The sequence below is a fragment of the Terrapene carolina genome, unplaced genomic scaffold (assembly GCF_002925995.2).
Source record: "Terrapene carolina triunguis isolate 2854851 unplaced genomic scaffold, T_m_triunguis-2.0 Scaffold229, whole genome shotgun sequence".
NCBI lineage: Eukaryota > Metazoa > Chordata > Testudines > Emydidae > Terrapene > Terrapene triunguis.
This window is the reverse complement of record NW_020664580.1, coordinates 651535-667653: the sequence shown is the minus strand read 5'-3', so window position 1 is coordinate 667653 and position 16119 is coordinate 651535. Positions and strand designations below refer to the sequence as shown.

General features: G+C 42.8%; 1 protein-coding gene across 2 annotated transcripts in view; it reads right to left on the bottom strand.

Annotated features, from left to right (window-relative positions):
• CEP72 (centrosomal protein 72) overlaps positions 1 to 16119 on the bottom strand; it is a 46947-nt gene that overhangs the window by 2921 nt on the left and 27907 nt on the right. For both annotated transcript variants that reach the window (XM_024218564.2, XM_024218565.2), the window contains exons 11-13: positions 12819 to 13021; positions 6722 to 6848; positions 1411 to 1522 (exon numbers count right to left, since the gene is read on the bottom strand). In XM_024218564.2, the coding sequence (XP_024074332.2) occupies positions 1411 to 1522; positions 6722 to 6848; positions 12819 to 13021 (442 nt within the window). The remainder of the gene's footprint in view (positions 1 to 1410; positions 1523 to 6721; positions 6849 to 12818; positions 13022 to 16119) is intronic.

The following is a 16119-nucleotide window of genomic DNA, read 5'->3' as shown; positions in this document are numbered from 1 at the left end:
AAATAAAATAATTCATTACACATTACAATCCTTACATTCAAACAATAATAAAATAGAGCAATATTTACACCTTCATAAAACATGTCTATAGTCTCTCTTGTACACAACCTCTCCAGTGAGTTAGCCCAAGTCAGGGGTCTCCTTTCAGCAGTGAAACTGGAGGCCGCTCAAGCTGTTGCTTAGCAACCCATCTGCTCTGTCCTGTCTTCCTCTTGCTGCCCAGCTATTTTCCTCCAGTGGGAGGGCCAGCCTCAATTTCTCCCTCTCAGCTAGTGTCTTTAAACAAAAATTCAGGATTTTCCCCGAGAGGTATGCATGCAGAGCACTAACATTCCATCTCAATTTATACAGAACCTAGAAGGAAATCCATCATCCTTTTTTCCCCCCCTTCTGCGCAAAATGCATGAGATCTAGCACATTACACCTCGCTGGCAAAATGGATGTAGTGCTGCATCAGAGAGGCACACAAGGCCTCCAACCAACTAATTCCAGAGGGTATCACAGCACACTGTACCAGTTTCAATGGGCAGATTGATGGTCACCTGATGGCTAAAGGAACAAGTAGAGAATGCACTTGCACTCCCAGAAGAAATCTGAAAAGCAGCAATGTAGTCATCCCTGTGTACTTTTATAAAACATTACAAGATAGACTTCAATCCCGCCCAGAGAGCCCTCCTCTGGTAGAAGTATACTTCAGGCAGTGGTCCTTATATAGGCCCAGGGCCTGCTTTCCATAGGGGGCAGGAATCCTACATTTTTGGGGCTAACTCCATTAATTGACTTACAGTGTTAATTCAGACCCCCACCCACCCATCTCAATTTGTTGCTGCTCGTTACTTCTCAAAATTATGCACTAGTGGAGATGTCATGAAGCGGAATGGAAAATTTGTATCTGATCATTTTCCTTCTGTAATTAAAAATTTTAATTCATCCCACTCACCCTCCTCCAGGATAGTAAGTTATTCAACTTTCAACTGAGTATAAATCTACACAGTTTAAAATTTGAAAAAACAAATGAAATATTTAAAATGTTATTGTTGATTTAGTTTTATAGATGGTCAATTTAAGAGGTAAAGAGCTGGCTGAGCAGACTGGTTGCTAAGCAGCATCTTCTGCTACCTCTGCCTCCACAGAACCTAAAGACAACTCCGTACTCTGGACTAAAAATGTACTACAGAGCAGTAAGGAAATCATCAAGTAAACTTTCCATTGTTGTTCATTAAATACTGAGACGAAAAGGCCTACTATGTTTACATTTTAAATGTATTGAGCATCTTCCACTCATAGTAAACATTTAACTGAGAAGCTCTGGTACATTAATATAGAATGAATTTAAAATTTCAAAGTACTCAATATGCCAAGTGTTTCTAATATAGTTTCTTTTATTTCTGACCAGGATCTTCAATATACCTGTGACTTTCCTGCAACATCTCTGTGAGCTCCTGAATCTGATCATAGTGCTGAAGACGCTGTTTCAAGTTGATGTTTTCACTTCTTAACTGTTGATTCTCGTTTTGCAGATCTAAAATTCAAAGAGACAAAATATCTTAAGGAGGCTACATCTCTCGATGAAAATTCAACCTAACCTCAGAGGGGTAAATATTGTACAGTAGCATAAAATAAGACTGAATATACATCCCTTGGATGAGAGCCTGACCTTTTGTGCCAGTTAAAGATCCCAAAATATTCTTCATGAGCCTGAAGTGAAGTCAATGACAGGCTTTCCATTGATTTCAGTGCAGCTGGGTTGATCTCCAAAATGAAGGGCATTAAATTAAAGCCAGTGCCCTGGCCAAATTTCAACTTATATTTTAACTATAAACCTCCCCTTGCAGTTTCCATCTGGCTGGCCCCTGTGAATGAAGCAGGTCCAGCTCCCTTGTGCCAGAGCAAGTGTTCCCATTTTGCCAATTTAGGAGGGTGAGACAGCACCTGTGGGCTATAAAGGATCAGAGAGCGAGAGACAGCTGGTGAATCAGAACCTGTAAAGATGAGGGCAGGTGAGGGTTGCCTGGCAGTGAAGAAGAAGGCAGGTAAGCTGCTGCAGACTGTACATTTGGGGGTGGGAGAAGGCTGAAGGCCAGAAGAACAGCAAGAGGGATTTACTGGGTGGTGGTGGGAGGATGAGGAGAAGGAGAAGAATAAGCAGAAGCAGCCTGCTGGCTCCAAGCCAGAGAGCTGGAGCCAAGGGCTAGAGAAGGTTGAAGGCAGGGGAGCAAATTACCTGCTGATATCTCCAGACCTGCAGAGCTGGACCCAGAAGAAAATGAGTAACTCAACCAGAGGTTAGGGGTCTATTACAGGAGTGGGTGGGTGAGGTTCTGTGGTCTGCAATGTGTAGAAGGTCAGACTAGATCATCCCTCACACAATCACGATGCTCCCTGGCAAGAAAGCTCCCAGCAGAGAGGCTGTGGGCGTTCCCTCAGCTCTCCCTAGCAGGCACTCCAGTTGAAAGGGTTGGGGGGCTGTCCTGGTGTAAGGTCAGGAGAGGATGGCACTGGATGGCTGGGACATAGTGAGGGATGCTGGACCAGTATGTTGCCTGTACTGTTTTGACTATGGTGGGGAAATATGGACTATGGCTGTGGGACATTTGTTATAATTTATGTTCGTGGGACTTTGGGAATAAGTGACCCCACAAGGGCTATTATTACACTTGGGATGATGCACTGAACTATTTCTGGGAAGTCTGAAGAAAGGAAACTTAAGCAGTTGCACCTGTCATGCTGTATCCTGCAGCAGGACAGCGCTCAGGTGGGACTGCCCTATGACACCATTGTAAGTTGTATTTTCACCTGCTGTTTTAAACTGTTTATAGTAATATAGTAGCTTGTTAAGTTTGTAAAGTGCTTTGGGATCTTCCAGGCTGAAAGGTGTTATATAAATATAAGAGTATTATGAACTTCAGACACATTTCTATTTCCCTAAGCCTAAAGTAATGCCTTCTGGTTAGCACCCCAAAATCTTCAGGCTCCAAAATGCCAATACACTGCATTAAATTGGTGGGAGGACAGGAAGAGGATCAGGAAACGTTATTTTTATAGTTTTAGAACTAGCGATGATGAGCCTAATTTACTGCAGATCCCCCTTCTTTACAGATAAGGTGAATGCTGGCAGTGGCCACTCCATAGTTAACTTGGAAGCTAGCCTAACTCACTCCTGCCTCCCCATATAAACTCATCTTTCTGTGATTCTGAAGAGTTATATGGCACAGGGGAACTGTTTGGGTCTCCCAAATGTTGACTTTCAGACTTCTGTGGATGTGTGTGTGAGTGAAAATACAATTTTTCTAAAGGAGGTATAATTTTAGTGAGTGCTTTTTAGCTGGACTCCACTGTTTAGCTCTCAAGGTCCCTCCAGCCCTACACATCTATGATTCTCTGAAACACGCTTTCAGATTCCATTATTATTATTATTATTATTTTTTTTTTTCAAACTGAGTGGGGCTTTGTTTTTTGGAGGTGTTCAGGTAAATTATGTTTCCTATTCTTTGGTACTGAAGTAGGTAACAAGTAAAAGTGTCTAGATGAAAAAAGCATGAGAAATGTATTGAAGACTACTAAGGCTCAATAAGGCATCAAATCATTTTAAAAAGGGACTCTGTCAATCTTTTTTGGACCCAAAATGCAGATACCATAAAAATCTAAAGGGACAATTTATAACATTTGTTATTTAATAAATTACCATTGGTGTGTGCAATACAATCATCTGTAATAAATGCCCTCAGTATTAAACCGAGCAAAGGAAAGTTTCCTAACAGTGAGCACTAAATGGTGGAAACTGCATCATGTAGAAAGTACGGTGAAAAGCACTGGTGAATGTTATTGTAGTGAACAATGCTGCATTGACCAGGAAGGATGGACTGGATGATCTAACAGGCCTTTTTCACCAGTTATTTCTATGAGTTTATATATGTCTCTTCCTGATGGGATGCAGCTATCATTGCCCTATATGAGAATGTTTGTTTGCCTGAAGAGATGCTGATATTTGCTAATTGGCTGGTTCCTGAAAAAGTAAACGAGAGTATTCATTCAAATAAAAACTGTAAGTTTACTTACCTGGCATCTGCAATCCTCTTCCATCATTTTTTATGAACATTTGTCCAAAGAAATTATGATTTTAATGTTCACAGAAAGGAAAAAGGTCACATTCTTCTGCAAACGTGAATTTGCGCTGAAAGCGCAAGAAGGAAGTGTGAAATTGAATGACAGGTATTATCCTGGCTCTAGTGCTTTCAAGGAGGACAGAATTCATCAACATGACAGTGGAGCAGTCTCAGGCCAGGTCTACACAATAAACTTACATCGGTATAACAGTCGCTCAGGAGTGTGAAAAATCCATGCCCCTGAGTGACAGTTATAGAATCATAGAATATCAGGGTTGGAAGGAACCTCAGGAGGTATCTAGTCCAACCCCCTGCTCATGGCAGGACCAATCCCCAACTAAATCATCCCAGCCAGGGCTTTGTCAAGCCTGACCTTAAAAACCTCTAAGGAAGGAGATTCCACCACCTCCCTAGATAACCCATTCCAGTGCTTCACCACCCTCCTAGTGAAAAAGTTTTTCCTAATATCCAACCTAAACCTCCCCCACTGCAACCTGAGACCATTACTCCTTATTCTGTCATCTGGTATCACTGAGAACAGTCTAGATCCATCCTCTTTGGAACCCCCTTTCAGGGAGTTGAAAACAGCTATCAAATCCCGCCTCGTTCTTCTCTTCTGCAGACTAAATAATCCCAGTTCCCTCAGCCTCTCCTCATAAATCATGTGCTCCAGCCCCCTAATCATTTTTGTTGCCCTCTGCTGGACTCTTTCCAATTTTTCCACATCCTTCTTGTAGTGGGGGGCCCAAAACTGGACACAATACTCCAGATGAGGACTCACCAATGTCGAATAGAGGGGAATGATCACGTCCCTCGATCTACTGGCAATGCCCCTACTTATACAGCCCAAAATGCCGTTAGCCTTCTTGGCAACAAGGGCACACTGTCAACTCATATCCAGCTTCTCGTCCACTGTAACCCCTAGGTCCTTTTCTGCAGAACTGCTGCCTAGCCATTCGGTCCCTAGACTGTAGCAGTGCATGGGATTCTTCCGTCCTAAGTGCAGGACTCTGCACTTGTCCTTGTTGAACCTCATCAGATTTCTTTTGGTCCAATCCTCTTATCTCTCCCCTCCAGCGTATCTACCACTCCTCTCAGTTTAGTGTAATCTGCAAACCTGCTGAGGGTACAGTCCACGCCATCCTCCAGATCATTAACCTCCGACCTAACACCAGTGTAGATAGCACTATGTTGATGGGAGGGCCTCTCCCGTGGACATAGCTACCACCTCTTGTGGAGGTGGATTAATTCCATCAACAGGAGAAGCTCCCCCATCGGCGTATTAGCATCTTCACTGAAGGACTGCTGCAGTATATTAAGTGTAGACCTCCGGTTATTAGTACATTCATACCTGATTGGATGGGTTCCTTGGCTTCCCAGGGACTAGTGGGAAGAAATGGTCATAGAAAGCATAAATGGTAATCCCTGTATAACTGGTGTTCTTTATCCCTTATCCCAGATTCTGGGCACTTCAATGTGTTGACACTAGACTGATGTCACTAGCATGTCAGGCCTTGTTACATGGCATGCCTCATTGTTGCCCTGATACTTACTCATGAGGAGGGGGGAGGGAGGGGGAGTGGAGTTTGTTAGTGGATGAAGTGCATCTTTTGTTTTGGCATACTGGAACTTTATTGATAGGGCCACCAGAGGGTATCATGTCACCAGGTTAATAGTAAGATCCACATCTTAACGCCAATAGACTTATTAATAAGGTTGCAGTCAGTGGACTTTAACCCATACTTATGTGTCCTTATTCTATTCTGGTTGGTCTAAGCAAATTTAGAATCTGGATGTGCAAACACACACTAAATAAGTAAGCATTAAGAGAAAATTTGTCCACTGTAAATGTGGTTTGGCTGAGAAATTGTTGATTATATCTTTAAAACAGTGAGCTACAGCCTCCGCTCTGCTGTTGCCCTTCTCTTTGAATCTCTCCACTGGCTTCCCCTTCTCTGTCACATCAAACATAAGCTGCTTGTGTTCACTTTCAAGGCCCTTCACAAATCAACTACCATGTTACCTATTGTTCGTTGTCAATCTGTTCATGCTTGCCTCCGATCAGCCCATGATGCCAGTCTCCACTGCCCATTTGTTAAATTTTCAAACAAGCACCTTTGTGTCTTTTACCACACTGCCCCACATGCTTGGGAGGCACTCACTGTAAACATGCACAAAGCTACCTAATTAGCTACCTTCAAATCCCCCCTTTGCTGTGATGCCTACAAAAAACTTGACAACAGGTAGGCTGCTGGTGTGCACAGACCAATGCCTATTATGCTGACCTAGGTTGTCTCATTGTTTCCTTGTACTCCTGTCTATATTCATCTATTGTCTCCTATTTAGTTTGTAAGACCTTTGGGGCAGAGACTGTCTTTTTGTTTGCTGTACTACTCCTATCATAATGGGGTCTTGGTCTATATGTAGGGCCCTAGGCATTAAGGTAATACAAATAATAATTGCCATGGAAGTACTTGTGGAATGAGGTACTACTTGGTGTGAGTAAAGGTATCATGATCTGGCCGTAATATACAAATTAAACCTAAAGACAGAACACAGATATGGGTTTCCCTTTGACACAACAGTTATTAAAACAAGTGTTTTTAAAAACTCACCAGTAAGTTGCAAATGTAATGAACTAGAACGGTCTGCATTTTTCACATTCTGTTCCACATTTAACAGATGAGCTTTTAAGTTAGTGTTCTCTTCCAACAACTGGTCTAAACGTTGCTTCAAGATATCCTAGTGACATTTAAAAAATTAAGAAAAACTGAACAAACCTTAAAAAGGAAACTGATAACAACTGAACATTTTCCTAGTAAATTATTCTTTGAAAGTCTAAACATGATTTTGTAACACAGTAAATCATAAAGCAATCACCACTGAAAATGAAAAAGGCAAGACCTGGTATTCCTGATTTATTTTGTTTTCTGTAACTTGGTTCCATGGAAAACAAACATTACAGCAGTCATTGAATCACAATAGTCCAGAACTTGGGAAAGCCTGGAATTCCCCTGGATGGATTCCCAGGGGAATGATATCGACAGGGATCTAGATTCACAGCCTTTATGGTAACTGAGCTGCTGACTGTCTACAGCAAGAGGGATTTTCCAGATGGTGAGAGTCCATATAGTCACAATGGTAACTACTTTCTTCTTGGGTCCACAGCTCACAGTGCTGTGATGTGAATTTATTTCACAGAGTAATTGTAACTGGCCATTACTGCCTTGAAATGGCAGTCTCACAGCCAAGCAGAAGAGACAACTTTTTGCCAAACTTATCCATCTTCCTAGATTCCTTGTCAGATGGAGTTGTTTTGGATTGCTCAGCAACAGCTGACGCTGCTGAAGATCAAGGACTGGATTAAGTCCAAAAAAACCCCCCAAAAACAACCATCCCATAGTGCTATTCACTCACATGGTATAATTAATCTGGCTTCTTGGCCATAAACTCCATAGCAGAGAATTGCTTGTGTTCTTTCATTTTGCTCTCAGGCACTGAGGATGAAGGTACAGGATGGCACAGGAAAGGGAAGACTCACAAGTAGGGAAGGAAGGTAGTATCCTGGACTGACCTACAGTGCCAAGTGAAGTCTTGACAGAATAATCCTGGTTGGATACAGATCATATAGGAGGCTGTGATGGGACACACTGGCAAGTAGATTAATGAGGGTCTGTGGACCCATTTAGCCCCATCCAGCTACACCTGCAGTAGATGTCAGGTGTGGAGTGGAGTTAAATCAAATTCTAGCTCTGTTCCTGGCTGACCAGGAAGGGGAACAGAGCTCTGCTTCTCTATGAAAGAAGCCCAGTTACAACCAAGAGTCTGAGAGACAGAACCATAAAAATGTAGGGCTGGAAGGGACCTTGACAGGTCATCTAATCCAGCCCCGCCCCGCCACCTCATGCTGAGGCAGGATCAAGTATACCTAGAGTCAGACCATCCCTGATATGTCTGAATAACCTGGTCTTAAAAATCTCCAATGACAGGAATTCCAAAACTTTCCTTGGAAGCCTATTCCAGTACTTACCTGTCCTTATAGTTTAGGAAGGTTTTTTTTCCTGATATTTAAACTAAATCTCTCTTGCTGCAGATTAAGCCCACTACTACTTGCCCTACCTTCAGTGGGCACTGAGAGCAATTGATCACTGTCCTCTCTTGTAACACCTCAGCTTGTCTCAAGACTTACCAGGTTTCCCCTCAGTCTTCTTTTATCAAGACTAAAGATAAAGTTTAACCTTTCCTCAGAGGTCAGCTCTTCTAAACATTTCATTTTAGTTACTCTCCTCTGGACTCGCTCCAATTGTCCACATCTTTCTTAAAGCGTGGTGTCCAAAACTGGACACAGCTGGGTCTCACCAGGGCCAAGTAGAATGGGACTATTATCTCCAGTGTCTTACTTACAACACTACTGTTGATACACCCCTGAGTAATATTAGCATTTTCTGCAACTGCATCGCTGCAACTGCTCATATTTGAGATGCACTATGACCCCCTAGGTCCTCTTCTGCAGTTCCACTGCCTAACCAGTAATCTGATTTTGTATTTGATTCCCCCCGCCCCTTCTTAAGGGTAGTACTTTGCACTTGTCTTTATTGAATTTCATCTTTGTTTTCAGACAAATTCTCCGATTTATCAGGGTCACTTAGAATTCTAATCCTGTTCTTCAAAGCGCATGCAACCCCTCCCAGCTTGGGGCCATCTGCAGATTTTATAAGCACTCTCCCCACTCCATTTTCCAAGCTGGGAGGGGATGCAAGCACCTTGGAGCACAGGACCTCATGATGGCTGGACAAGTCTCCCACCAAATGGGATGACTGGGCCCAGGGAAACTGATCAAAAGGAGTGGCTGTTTGAAGACAATCCCTGAATAGAAGGACAGAGTCCTGCTGAAGACTCTCAGATGACCCTGTTTTGAGTTCTTAACTCTTAGGACTTGAGTGCCTTAGCCAGAGGGCTAAAGCACCACTGCAGCAGATCCTGTGAGAGGTGGCAACTGACTGTCAGAGATCCACACGACAGGATGAGTAGTGTCACAAGGAGGTACCAATGAGGTGGGAACTGTCTGAGGGTATGTCTACACTGCAATTAAAAACCTGCAGCTGGCCCCTGGCAGCTGACATGGACTCACGGGACTGGAGCTAAGGGGCTGTTTTAATTGCAGTAGACTTCTGGGTTCAGACTGGAGGCTGGGCGCTAGCCTGGAAATCTACACTGCAGTTAAACAGCCCCACAACCCAAGCCCTGCAAGTCCGAGTCAGCTGAGGGTGTCTAATTGTAGTGTAGACATACCCAGAGAGGCCTAGGACAGAATGGCTTAGGTGTACACATCACCTGATAAGACTAGATATCTACACTGGATCTTGTTCAGAACATGGGAAGTGTATTCCATTAAATGGAGACCTCACTTGATACCAAAAGCCTCACCCAGTCAGAAAAATCCTCTGGGGTCAAAGGTAAATGTTCTGTCACTATGCATGGAGCAGGTGATGGACTAACCATGGAAGGGACCAGAAGATATGTTACTACATGGATTTCCCATTCCTCTTGAATGTGGAAAGAGTAAGTTATGACTGTGATATCTAATGCAATAATGGCCACAGAGGAGTTGCAAAGCCACTTTGCTGAACAGGTGAGTGTTCCTTCTGTCAAAGCTAGGACCAACATTCAGGCTGCATGCTGGAAGGCAGGATTTGGGTCTTAGATCTCAATCTTCCTCCACCTATAACGCCTTAAGCAACACCCCTTTTTCCTTCTGAGACCCCCAAAGTCACCCCATGTTTCTTCCATTACCCCTATATTCCAGAATTCATTGTGCTTTTAGCCAAAAAAACAAAAAAAAAAACAAAAAAAAACCCAACCTCCAAACCCCACCAAATCTCCCCAAAAAACCCAAACTAAAGCAAATCTATGTGCAATAATAAATAAGAACTTAATTTAAAATTCATTGTGCCATACTGAGCCAAAGCAGATCTTTACCTTCAGAAAACAAAGGTGACAAATGGCACACTTTAAAATATATCAAGGTACAAATTATGCACATTGAGAACTTTGAAAATTGCCTAGTCCTGAAAACTGTACACTCAAACCTTATTACTGCAACCATTTACATTCCGGCAGCTAATTTTAAAACCAAGCAATAAATATTTTAATATCGAGTTTAGATTATATAGAAAACAACTCTTGTCATGTGGGGAGGGTGGGGGAAGGGGAAGGGTTGGCAACCTACTTCTGGATCATGAGCCCAAAATTCAGAACCATTGTTTTACGAGGATAATGGAACAACCAGGAATAATCCACATGGATTCACAAAAAGAACAAATTCAGACAAACCTGAATGCTTTTTTGATGGAATTACAAAATTAAAGGGATGAAAAAGACAGATATTTGGATTTTAGTAAAGCATTTGATACTTAAAATAAACTGAATTAATAATAAGAGTATGGGCACTGTTAAATTGGCTGAAAGAAAATAAGTCTCTTCTAGATTCTATGAAAAAGCTGCCCAGTGTGTATATACACAGTGGTCAAGCTTAAAAATGTGTCAATTGCCATACCTTCTTTAGTATAGGAAGTACTGCAAGTATTAAGCATATGGACATACAAGAAATGCCACAAACATCAAAGTAACATTATCTAGGCAAAATTGGAAAGATTAGGCATGATCCCTGTTAAATCCTCAATTTAATAGGATGAAAGCCTATCATAGTATTAATAATTGGGGGGAGGAAAGTGGTTCAATCCCTCTAAAACACACACAATATATTTCATAAATATAAAGGGAACTAGAAGTTGTTTTTAAATTTAGTAACTATTTAGTCTTGGCATCAAAGTATTTCACTTGAAGAGGAAAAAAGTTGATACAAGCTGTTTACACAGTGCATGCTAATGAGCAAAGAGAAGATCATCTGAATCTTTCCTCTGAATTGTCTGACCGTTTGATATGATAGGATGCTACTGGGAGTTTGATCAGAAGGTAAGTGTAATTAAACCTAGATTTCCAAAAGAGTTCAGGTTACACACCCAAGCACGGGCTTTGGTATGCAGTTTACAAATATTTTGAAGTATTTGTGGACTCACTTGCCTCTCCATTGCACTTCCCATATAGGCAGCACCAGCAGATCTTTAAACGACTAAAAGCACACTCAACAGTCATTCGGCACTTGCTCAGCCTGTTGTTGAACCGCCCCTTGCTGTTGTCAAGGTGCCACATGTGTGGCTTCATAAGCCACGGCATTAAGGGGTAGGCGGGGTCTCCCAGGATCACAGCGGGCATTTCGACTTCTCCTACTGTGATATTCTGGTCCGGGAAGAAAGTCCCTGCTTGCAGCTTCCTGAACAGGCCAGTGTTCCAAAAGATGCGTGCGTCATGCACCTTTCCGGACCAGCCTGCGTTAATGTCTACGAAACACCCACAGTGATTTACAAGCACCTGGAAAACAATTGAGAAATGCTTCTTCTGATTAACGTATTCAGTGGCTAGGTGGTCTGGTGCCAGAATTGGAATGTGCGTGCCATCTATCGCCCCTCCGCAGTTGGGGAAGCTCATTTGTGCAAAGCCATCCACAATGTCACGCATGTTTCCCAGAGTCATGATCTTTTGGAGCAGGATGCGATTAATGGCCCTGCACACTTCCCTCAACACGACTCCAATGGTTGACTTTCCCACTCCGAGTTGATTAGCGACCGATCAGTAGCAGTCTGGAGTAGCCAGCTTCCACAGTGCAATCGCCACATGCTTCTCCAACAGCAGGCAGCTCTCATTCTCATGTCCTTGCGCCGGAGGGCTGGGGCAAGCTCATCACAGTCCCATGAATGTGGCTTTTCTCATTCGAAAGTTCTGCAGCCACTGCTCATCATCCAAGACGTGTGTGGTGATGCGATCCAACCACTCAGTGCTTGTTTCCCGAGCCCAAAAGCCGCGTTCCACTGTGGTCAGCACCTCCATGAATGCCACAAGGAATCTCATGTCATAGCTAGTATGTGTGGCGAGATCCATGTCGCACTCCTCTGGCCTTTGTAGTTTAAGGAAAACTCCACTGCCACTCATGACGTGTTGGTCAGAGCGAGCAGCATATACTGGTCAACACTTCGGGATCCGTTCCTGCAGACCAAAGAGGCAGAGCCCGCAGTGCACAAACCGTTGAAAGATGGTGCCAAATGAGGATGCAAGCACAGAGATTGCTGGGATGCGAAGCAATGCATCACGGGGCCAGGGGATAGGACCTAGGATGCCACGTGACCGCCTCCGTCTTCCCACAACTCTTAGCAGCAGAAGAGGAAGAGATGCTCTGTGGGATAGCTGCCCAGAGTGCACCGCTCCAAATATCGCTGCAAGTGTGAACACGCTACTGTGCAGGCAGCTGATAGTTTGAACACACAACAGCGGTTTCCCTTCAGTGCTCTCTGAGCGGCGCTGTAACTCCCGGTGCTGTAACTCTGCCAGTGTAGACATACTCTTAGTGATGACTGACAAACTAGGTCTCTGTAGTCCAGAGAGATTCAGACTTTTCACATATTCCAATGATCAAAATCAATTTGAACTCTGATAGCCACAATTGAAAGCTAGTGTATTAACTATACCCACTAACAAGATCTTTCCAGTTTGAATTAGAAACTCAGATATGATTAAACACTTAACTTTTACCACACGTGCATTCAATTTCATCCATACCACAGAATCATTACAAGAAAATAGAAGTGCCATAATCACCATGTCTTTTTGAGAGTTGCTCAGTTCTGACATCAGACTGTTAATCTTTATGTTGTATTGCTGATCTTGTTTAGACAAATGACTTTGTAAAGTCTTTTTCTCTACGAGCAGATTATTCACCTCTTGACACATTGTTGCAGAATCTTTTTGTTGATCCGCAGGTGCAGATTTCTGCATTGCAGACAAAACAGGTCCTGCCTGAGCTGTGAATTAAAAACAGAACAGAGATTAGGCAAGGGTCTCAAACAATGTCTGCAGTTGGTGATAATGGTACAAAATCTAATCAATGATTTCTATTGACTTCAATGGAGTTCACCTGAAATTACGCTACAGTAATTTATTGCAGAATTTGGCTCAGTAAAGTGTAACTGGACTGAAGAAAATTGCTTTTGATAACACATCCTACTGCTACATTTCTGCAATGAAAAGGTAATAACAAAACTGGATGATGTCATAAATCATGCAAGTACTCAAAATCCAGCCAATGCAAATTACACGTTTAATGGGTAATTTTTAGGATTTTCAGTTACTCCCATTGCCAACCAGCAGCAGTGTCTCATTCAAGTGTGTGCAAGAACTGCACTTAGGAGAAAGTGATAGCCATACAAGGGCAGGCTTGAAGACAGACATAAGGCTTGAGGGCAGGGCACTTCCACAGGAATGTATTGAGGGTTCCAAGAAAAAACTGTAACCAGCACAGGCAGCAGCTCCATTCCTCGTGGTATATGATAAAGAGCGTTCACAAACCAAATAGCCTGCAGCACCTACTCCCTTCAGTTTACTATACTGTGACATATCAGGCTACAGTCCAGACTAATGGATAGCTGTGTCATCCCTGACCTCTAACCTACGGTGCCCTCTGCAATGCTTTGCTGCTGTAGCCTCCAGCATGCAAGTCACTCCCAGCTATGTCTGTCTGCGTGCTGCAGCCAACCTGCACACCTTGGCTCTTACCAGCCTTGGTTATACTGCAGGTGACCCCAACACACACCCAGTCTTAGATTTCCCCCCAGAAATATATGTCCTGTACTCCCCAGCCCTCTCCTGACCCTACAAGTTTATATAAAGTCTGTTATTGCTTTAATAGAAATAATATGCACGTAACTTGCCACCCCAAATGAAGTTTCCCAGACACTTCCATTTAAACACACTGGATTAGATCAAACAATAAAACAAGTTTAACTATAAAGAGACTAAGTGAGTACAAGTAATGGGGCACAAAAGTCAGAAAAAGGTTACAAGAAAATAAAGTTAACACACTGCTGGTACTTAACTTAATCTATATCAGGTTCAAGCAAAGTTTCTCACCATATGCTTTCAGCAGTCTTACTGGCTTAATGTCTTAGGTCAGGATCCCTTCTCTAGTCCAGCAAATGCTTCCTTTGTCACTTCTGGTGCCATGAATACAATAGTGGAGGGGTGGAGGGGGAGAGAGATCCTCTTAGGGTGTTTGTCCCTCCTTTTTATAGTCTCCCTCTTGAAAAACACTTCCAGCTGAGATTCAGGAGATAGAGTCTACAGAGAAGGATATTCCCTGCTGCTTTTCCTAGCCTGTTTAAGCACCCTTTGTTACCCTTCCTGCTTGATGACTCTGATTACTGCTTAAATGCAAATTAAGTAGAGCATACATTCCTTTGTTTGAGAGAGAGCTGTTTGTCAATCTCAGTTTGGAACATGTGTTAATAACATACAGTGAAATCTTGTAACTTCACATGCAATGTTGCCACACGCATTTTATCGGGACAATAATGCCCCGCAAATTATGAGTTTTCAAATGATACCCCACAAGGCATACATTGTACATAAGATTACCCTGTTTCCCTGAAAATAAGACAGTGTCTTATATTAATTTTTGCTCCCAAAGATGCGCTAGGTCTTATTTTCAGGGGAGGTCTTATTTTTCCTGGAGCTTCGGGGCCTTATATTCCGGGGTGGCCTTATTATCGGGGAGGTCTTATTTTCGGGGGGATGCCTTATATTACAGCGAGAGGCAAAACTGGAAGTAGGTCTTATTTTCGGGGGATGTCTTACTTTCGGGGAAAGACGGTATTACAACAATGTGTAGGGTGTGGACATGGACACATTCTGTCGCATACACAAAATGAATTTTTTAGAAAAAACACCATGCTCAGTAGCCCTGCCTGTTGCTTAATTATACATTCTCATAACTTTCATCTGCACCCATCAGGATCTAAGTGACTTCTAACCCACATGGAAATTCTGATATTTGACAGAACACAGAAGTTTTGATCTGTAAATATCTGAGTTGCATCACTCCTTTCCTATTTAATATTGTTCATTCTACTTATAGAAGAATGGCCACATTGGGTCAAATTAATGGTCCATCTAGCCCAGTATACAGCCTTCTGACAGTGGCCAATGCCAGATGATTCAGACCTTCACAACATCCCCTGCAACAAGTTCCACAGGTTGACTGTGTTGTGTGAAGCAGTACTTCGGTTTGTTTATAAACATGCCTCCTATTAATTTCATTGGGTGACATGCCCCCCTCCCCCAGTTATTGTGTTTATGTGAAGGGGTAAATAACACTTCCTTATGCACATTCTTCACACTATTCATGATTTTATAGACCTCTATCTGCAAAGGTGAAGTTACATAACTTAGACACCTTAGCAATACAGATAGTAGTAGATCCATTACAGCAGTACTGTACCTAAGGTGGGGGTAAAATAAAATGTATGAATTCATTTCCTTTTTAATAGGTGATTGTAGCAAAAGTGGGCGGGGGGGGACGACAAAAAAACCTAAAGAGAAACTAGTTGGGCTGGCAGCCACGTGCACCCCAGAAATAGCCACAAAAAAGTATACATGTTTGAATCCACTTTTCTAAAAGCTACTTACTTTGTTCAAAATTGTACATAAAATTTTAAGAGAAAATCTACATCACAAATACCTGGAGTTTGGTCTAGGAGTCCAATCTTGGCAAATCTAAATTCTGCAAAGGGGTTGGGAGGATTGAGCCAGAAAGACAATGCTATCCCTTATGGGTAATACAAATGCTAAAGGCTCAATTGTGGCCCCAGAATAAGGGGCCAGTACAACAGCCCAGGAAAGAGGGTAATTCGCTGAAGGAGTTTCACTACTGGGCCAGGTTTATATCCAGCTCATCATATATTCCTTGACATGCCAGCACAGCTATGCTAGCCTGGATGTGGCAGAGTGAGGAAGACAAGCCTTCCTCCTACTCTTCCCTCTCCCATCCATTTGCACAAAGCAGGGGACATAGTGGTTCTGAAGAGCATGCTTCCCTTTCTGTGCTGTTCCCCATTATGTGAGTATC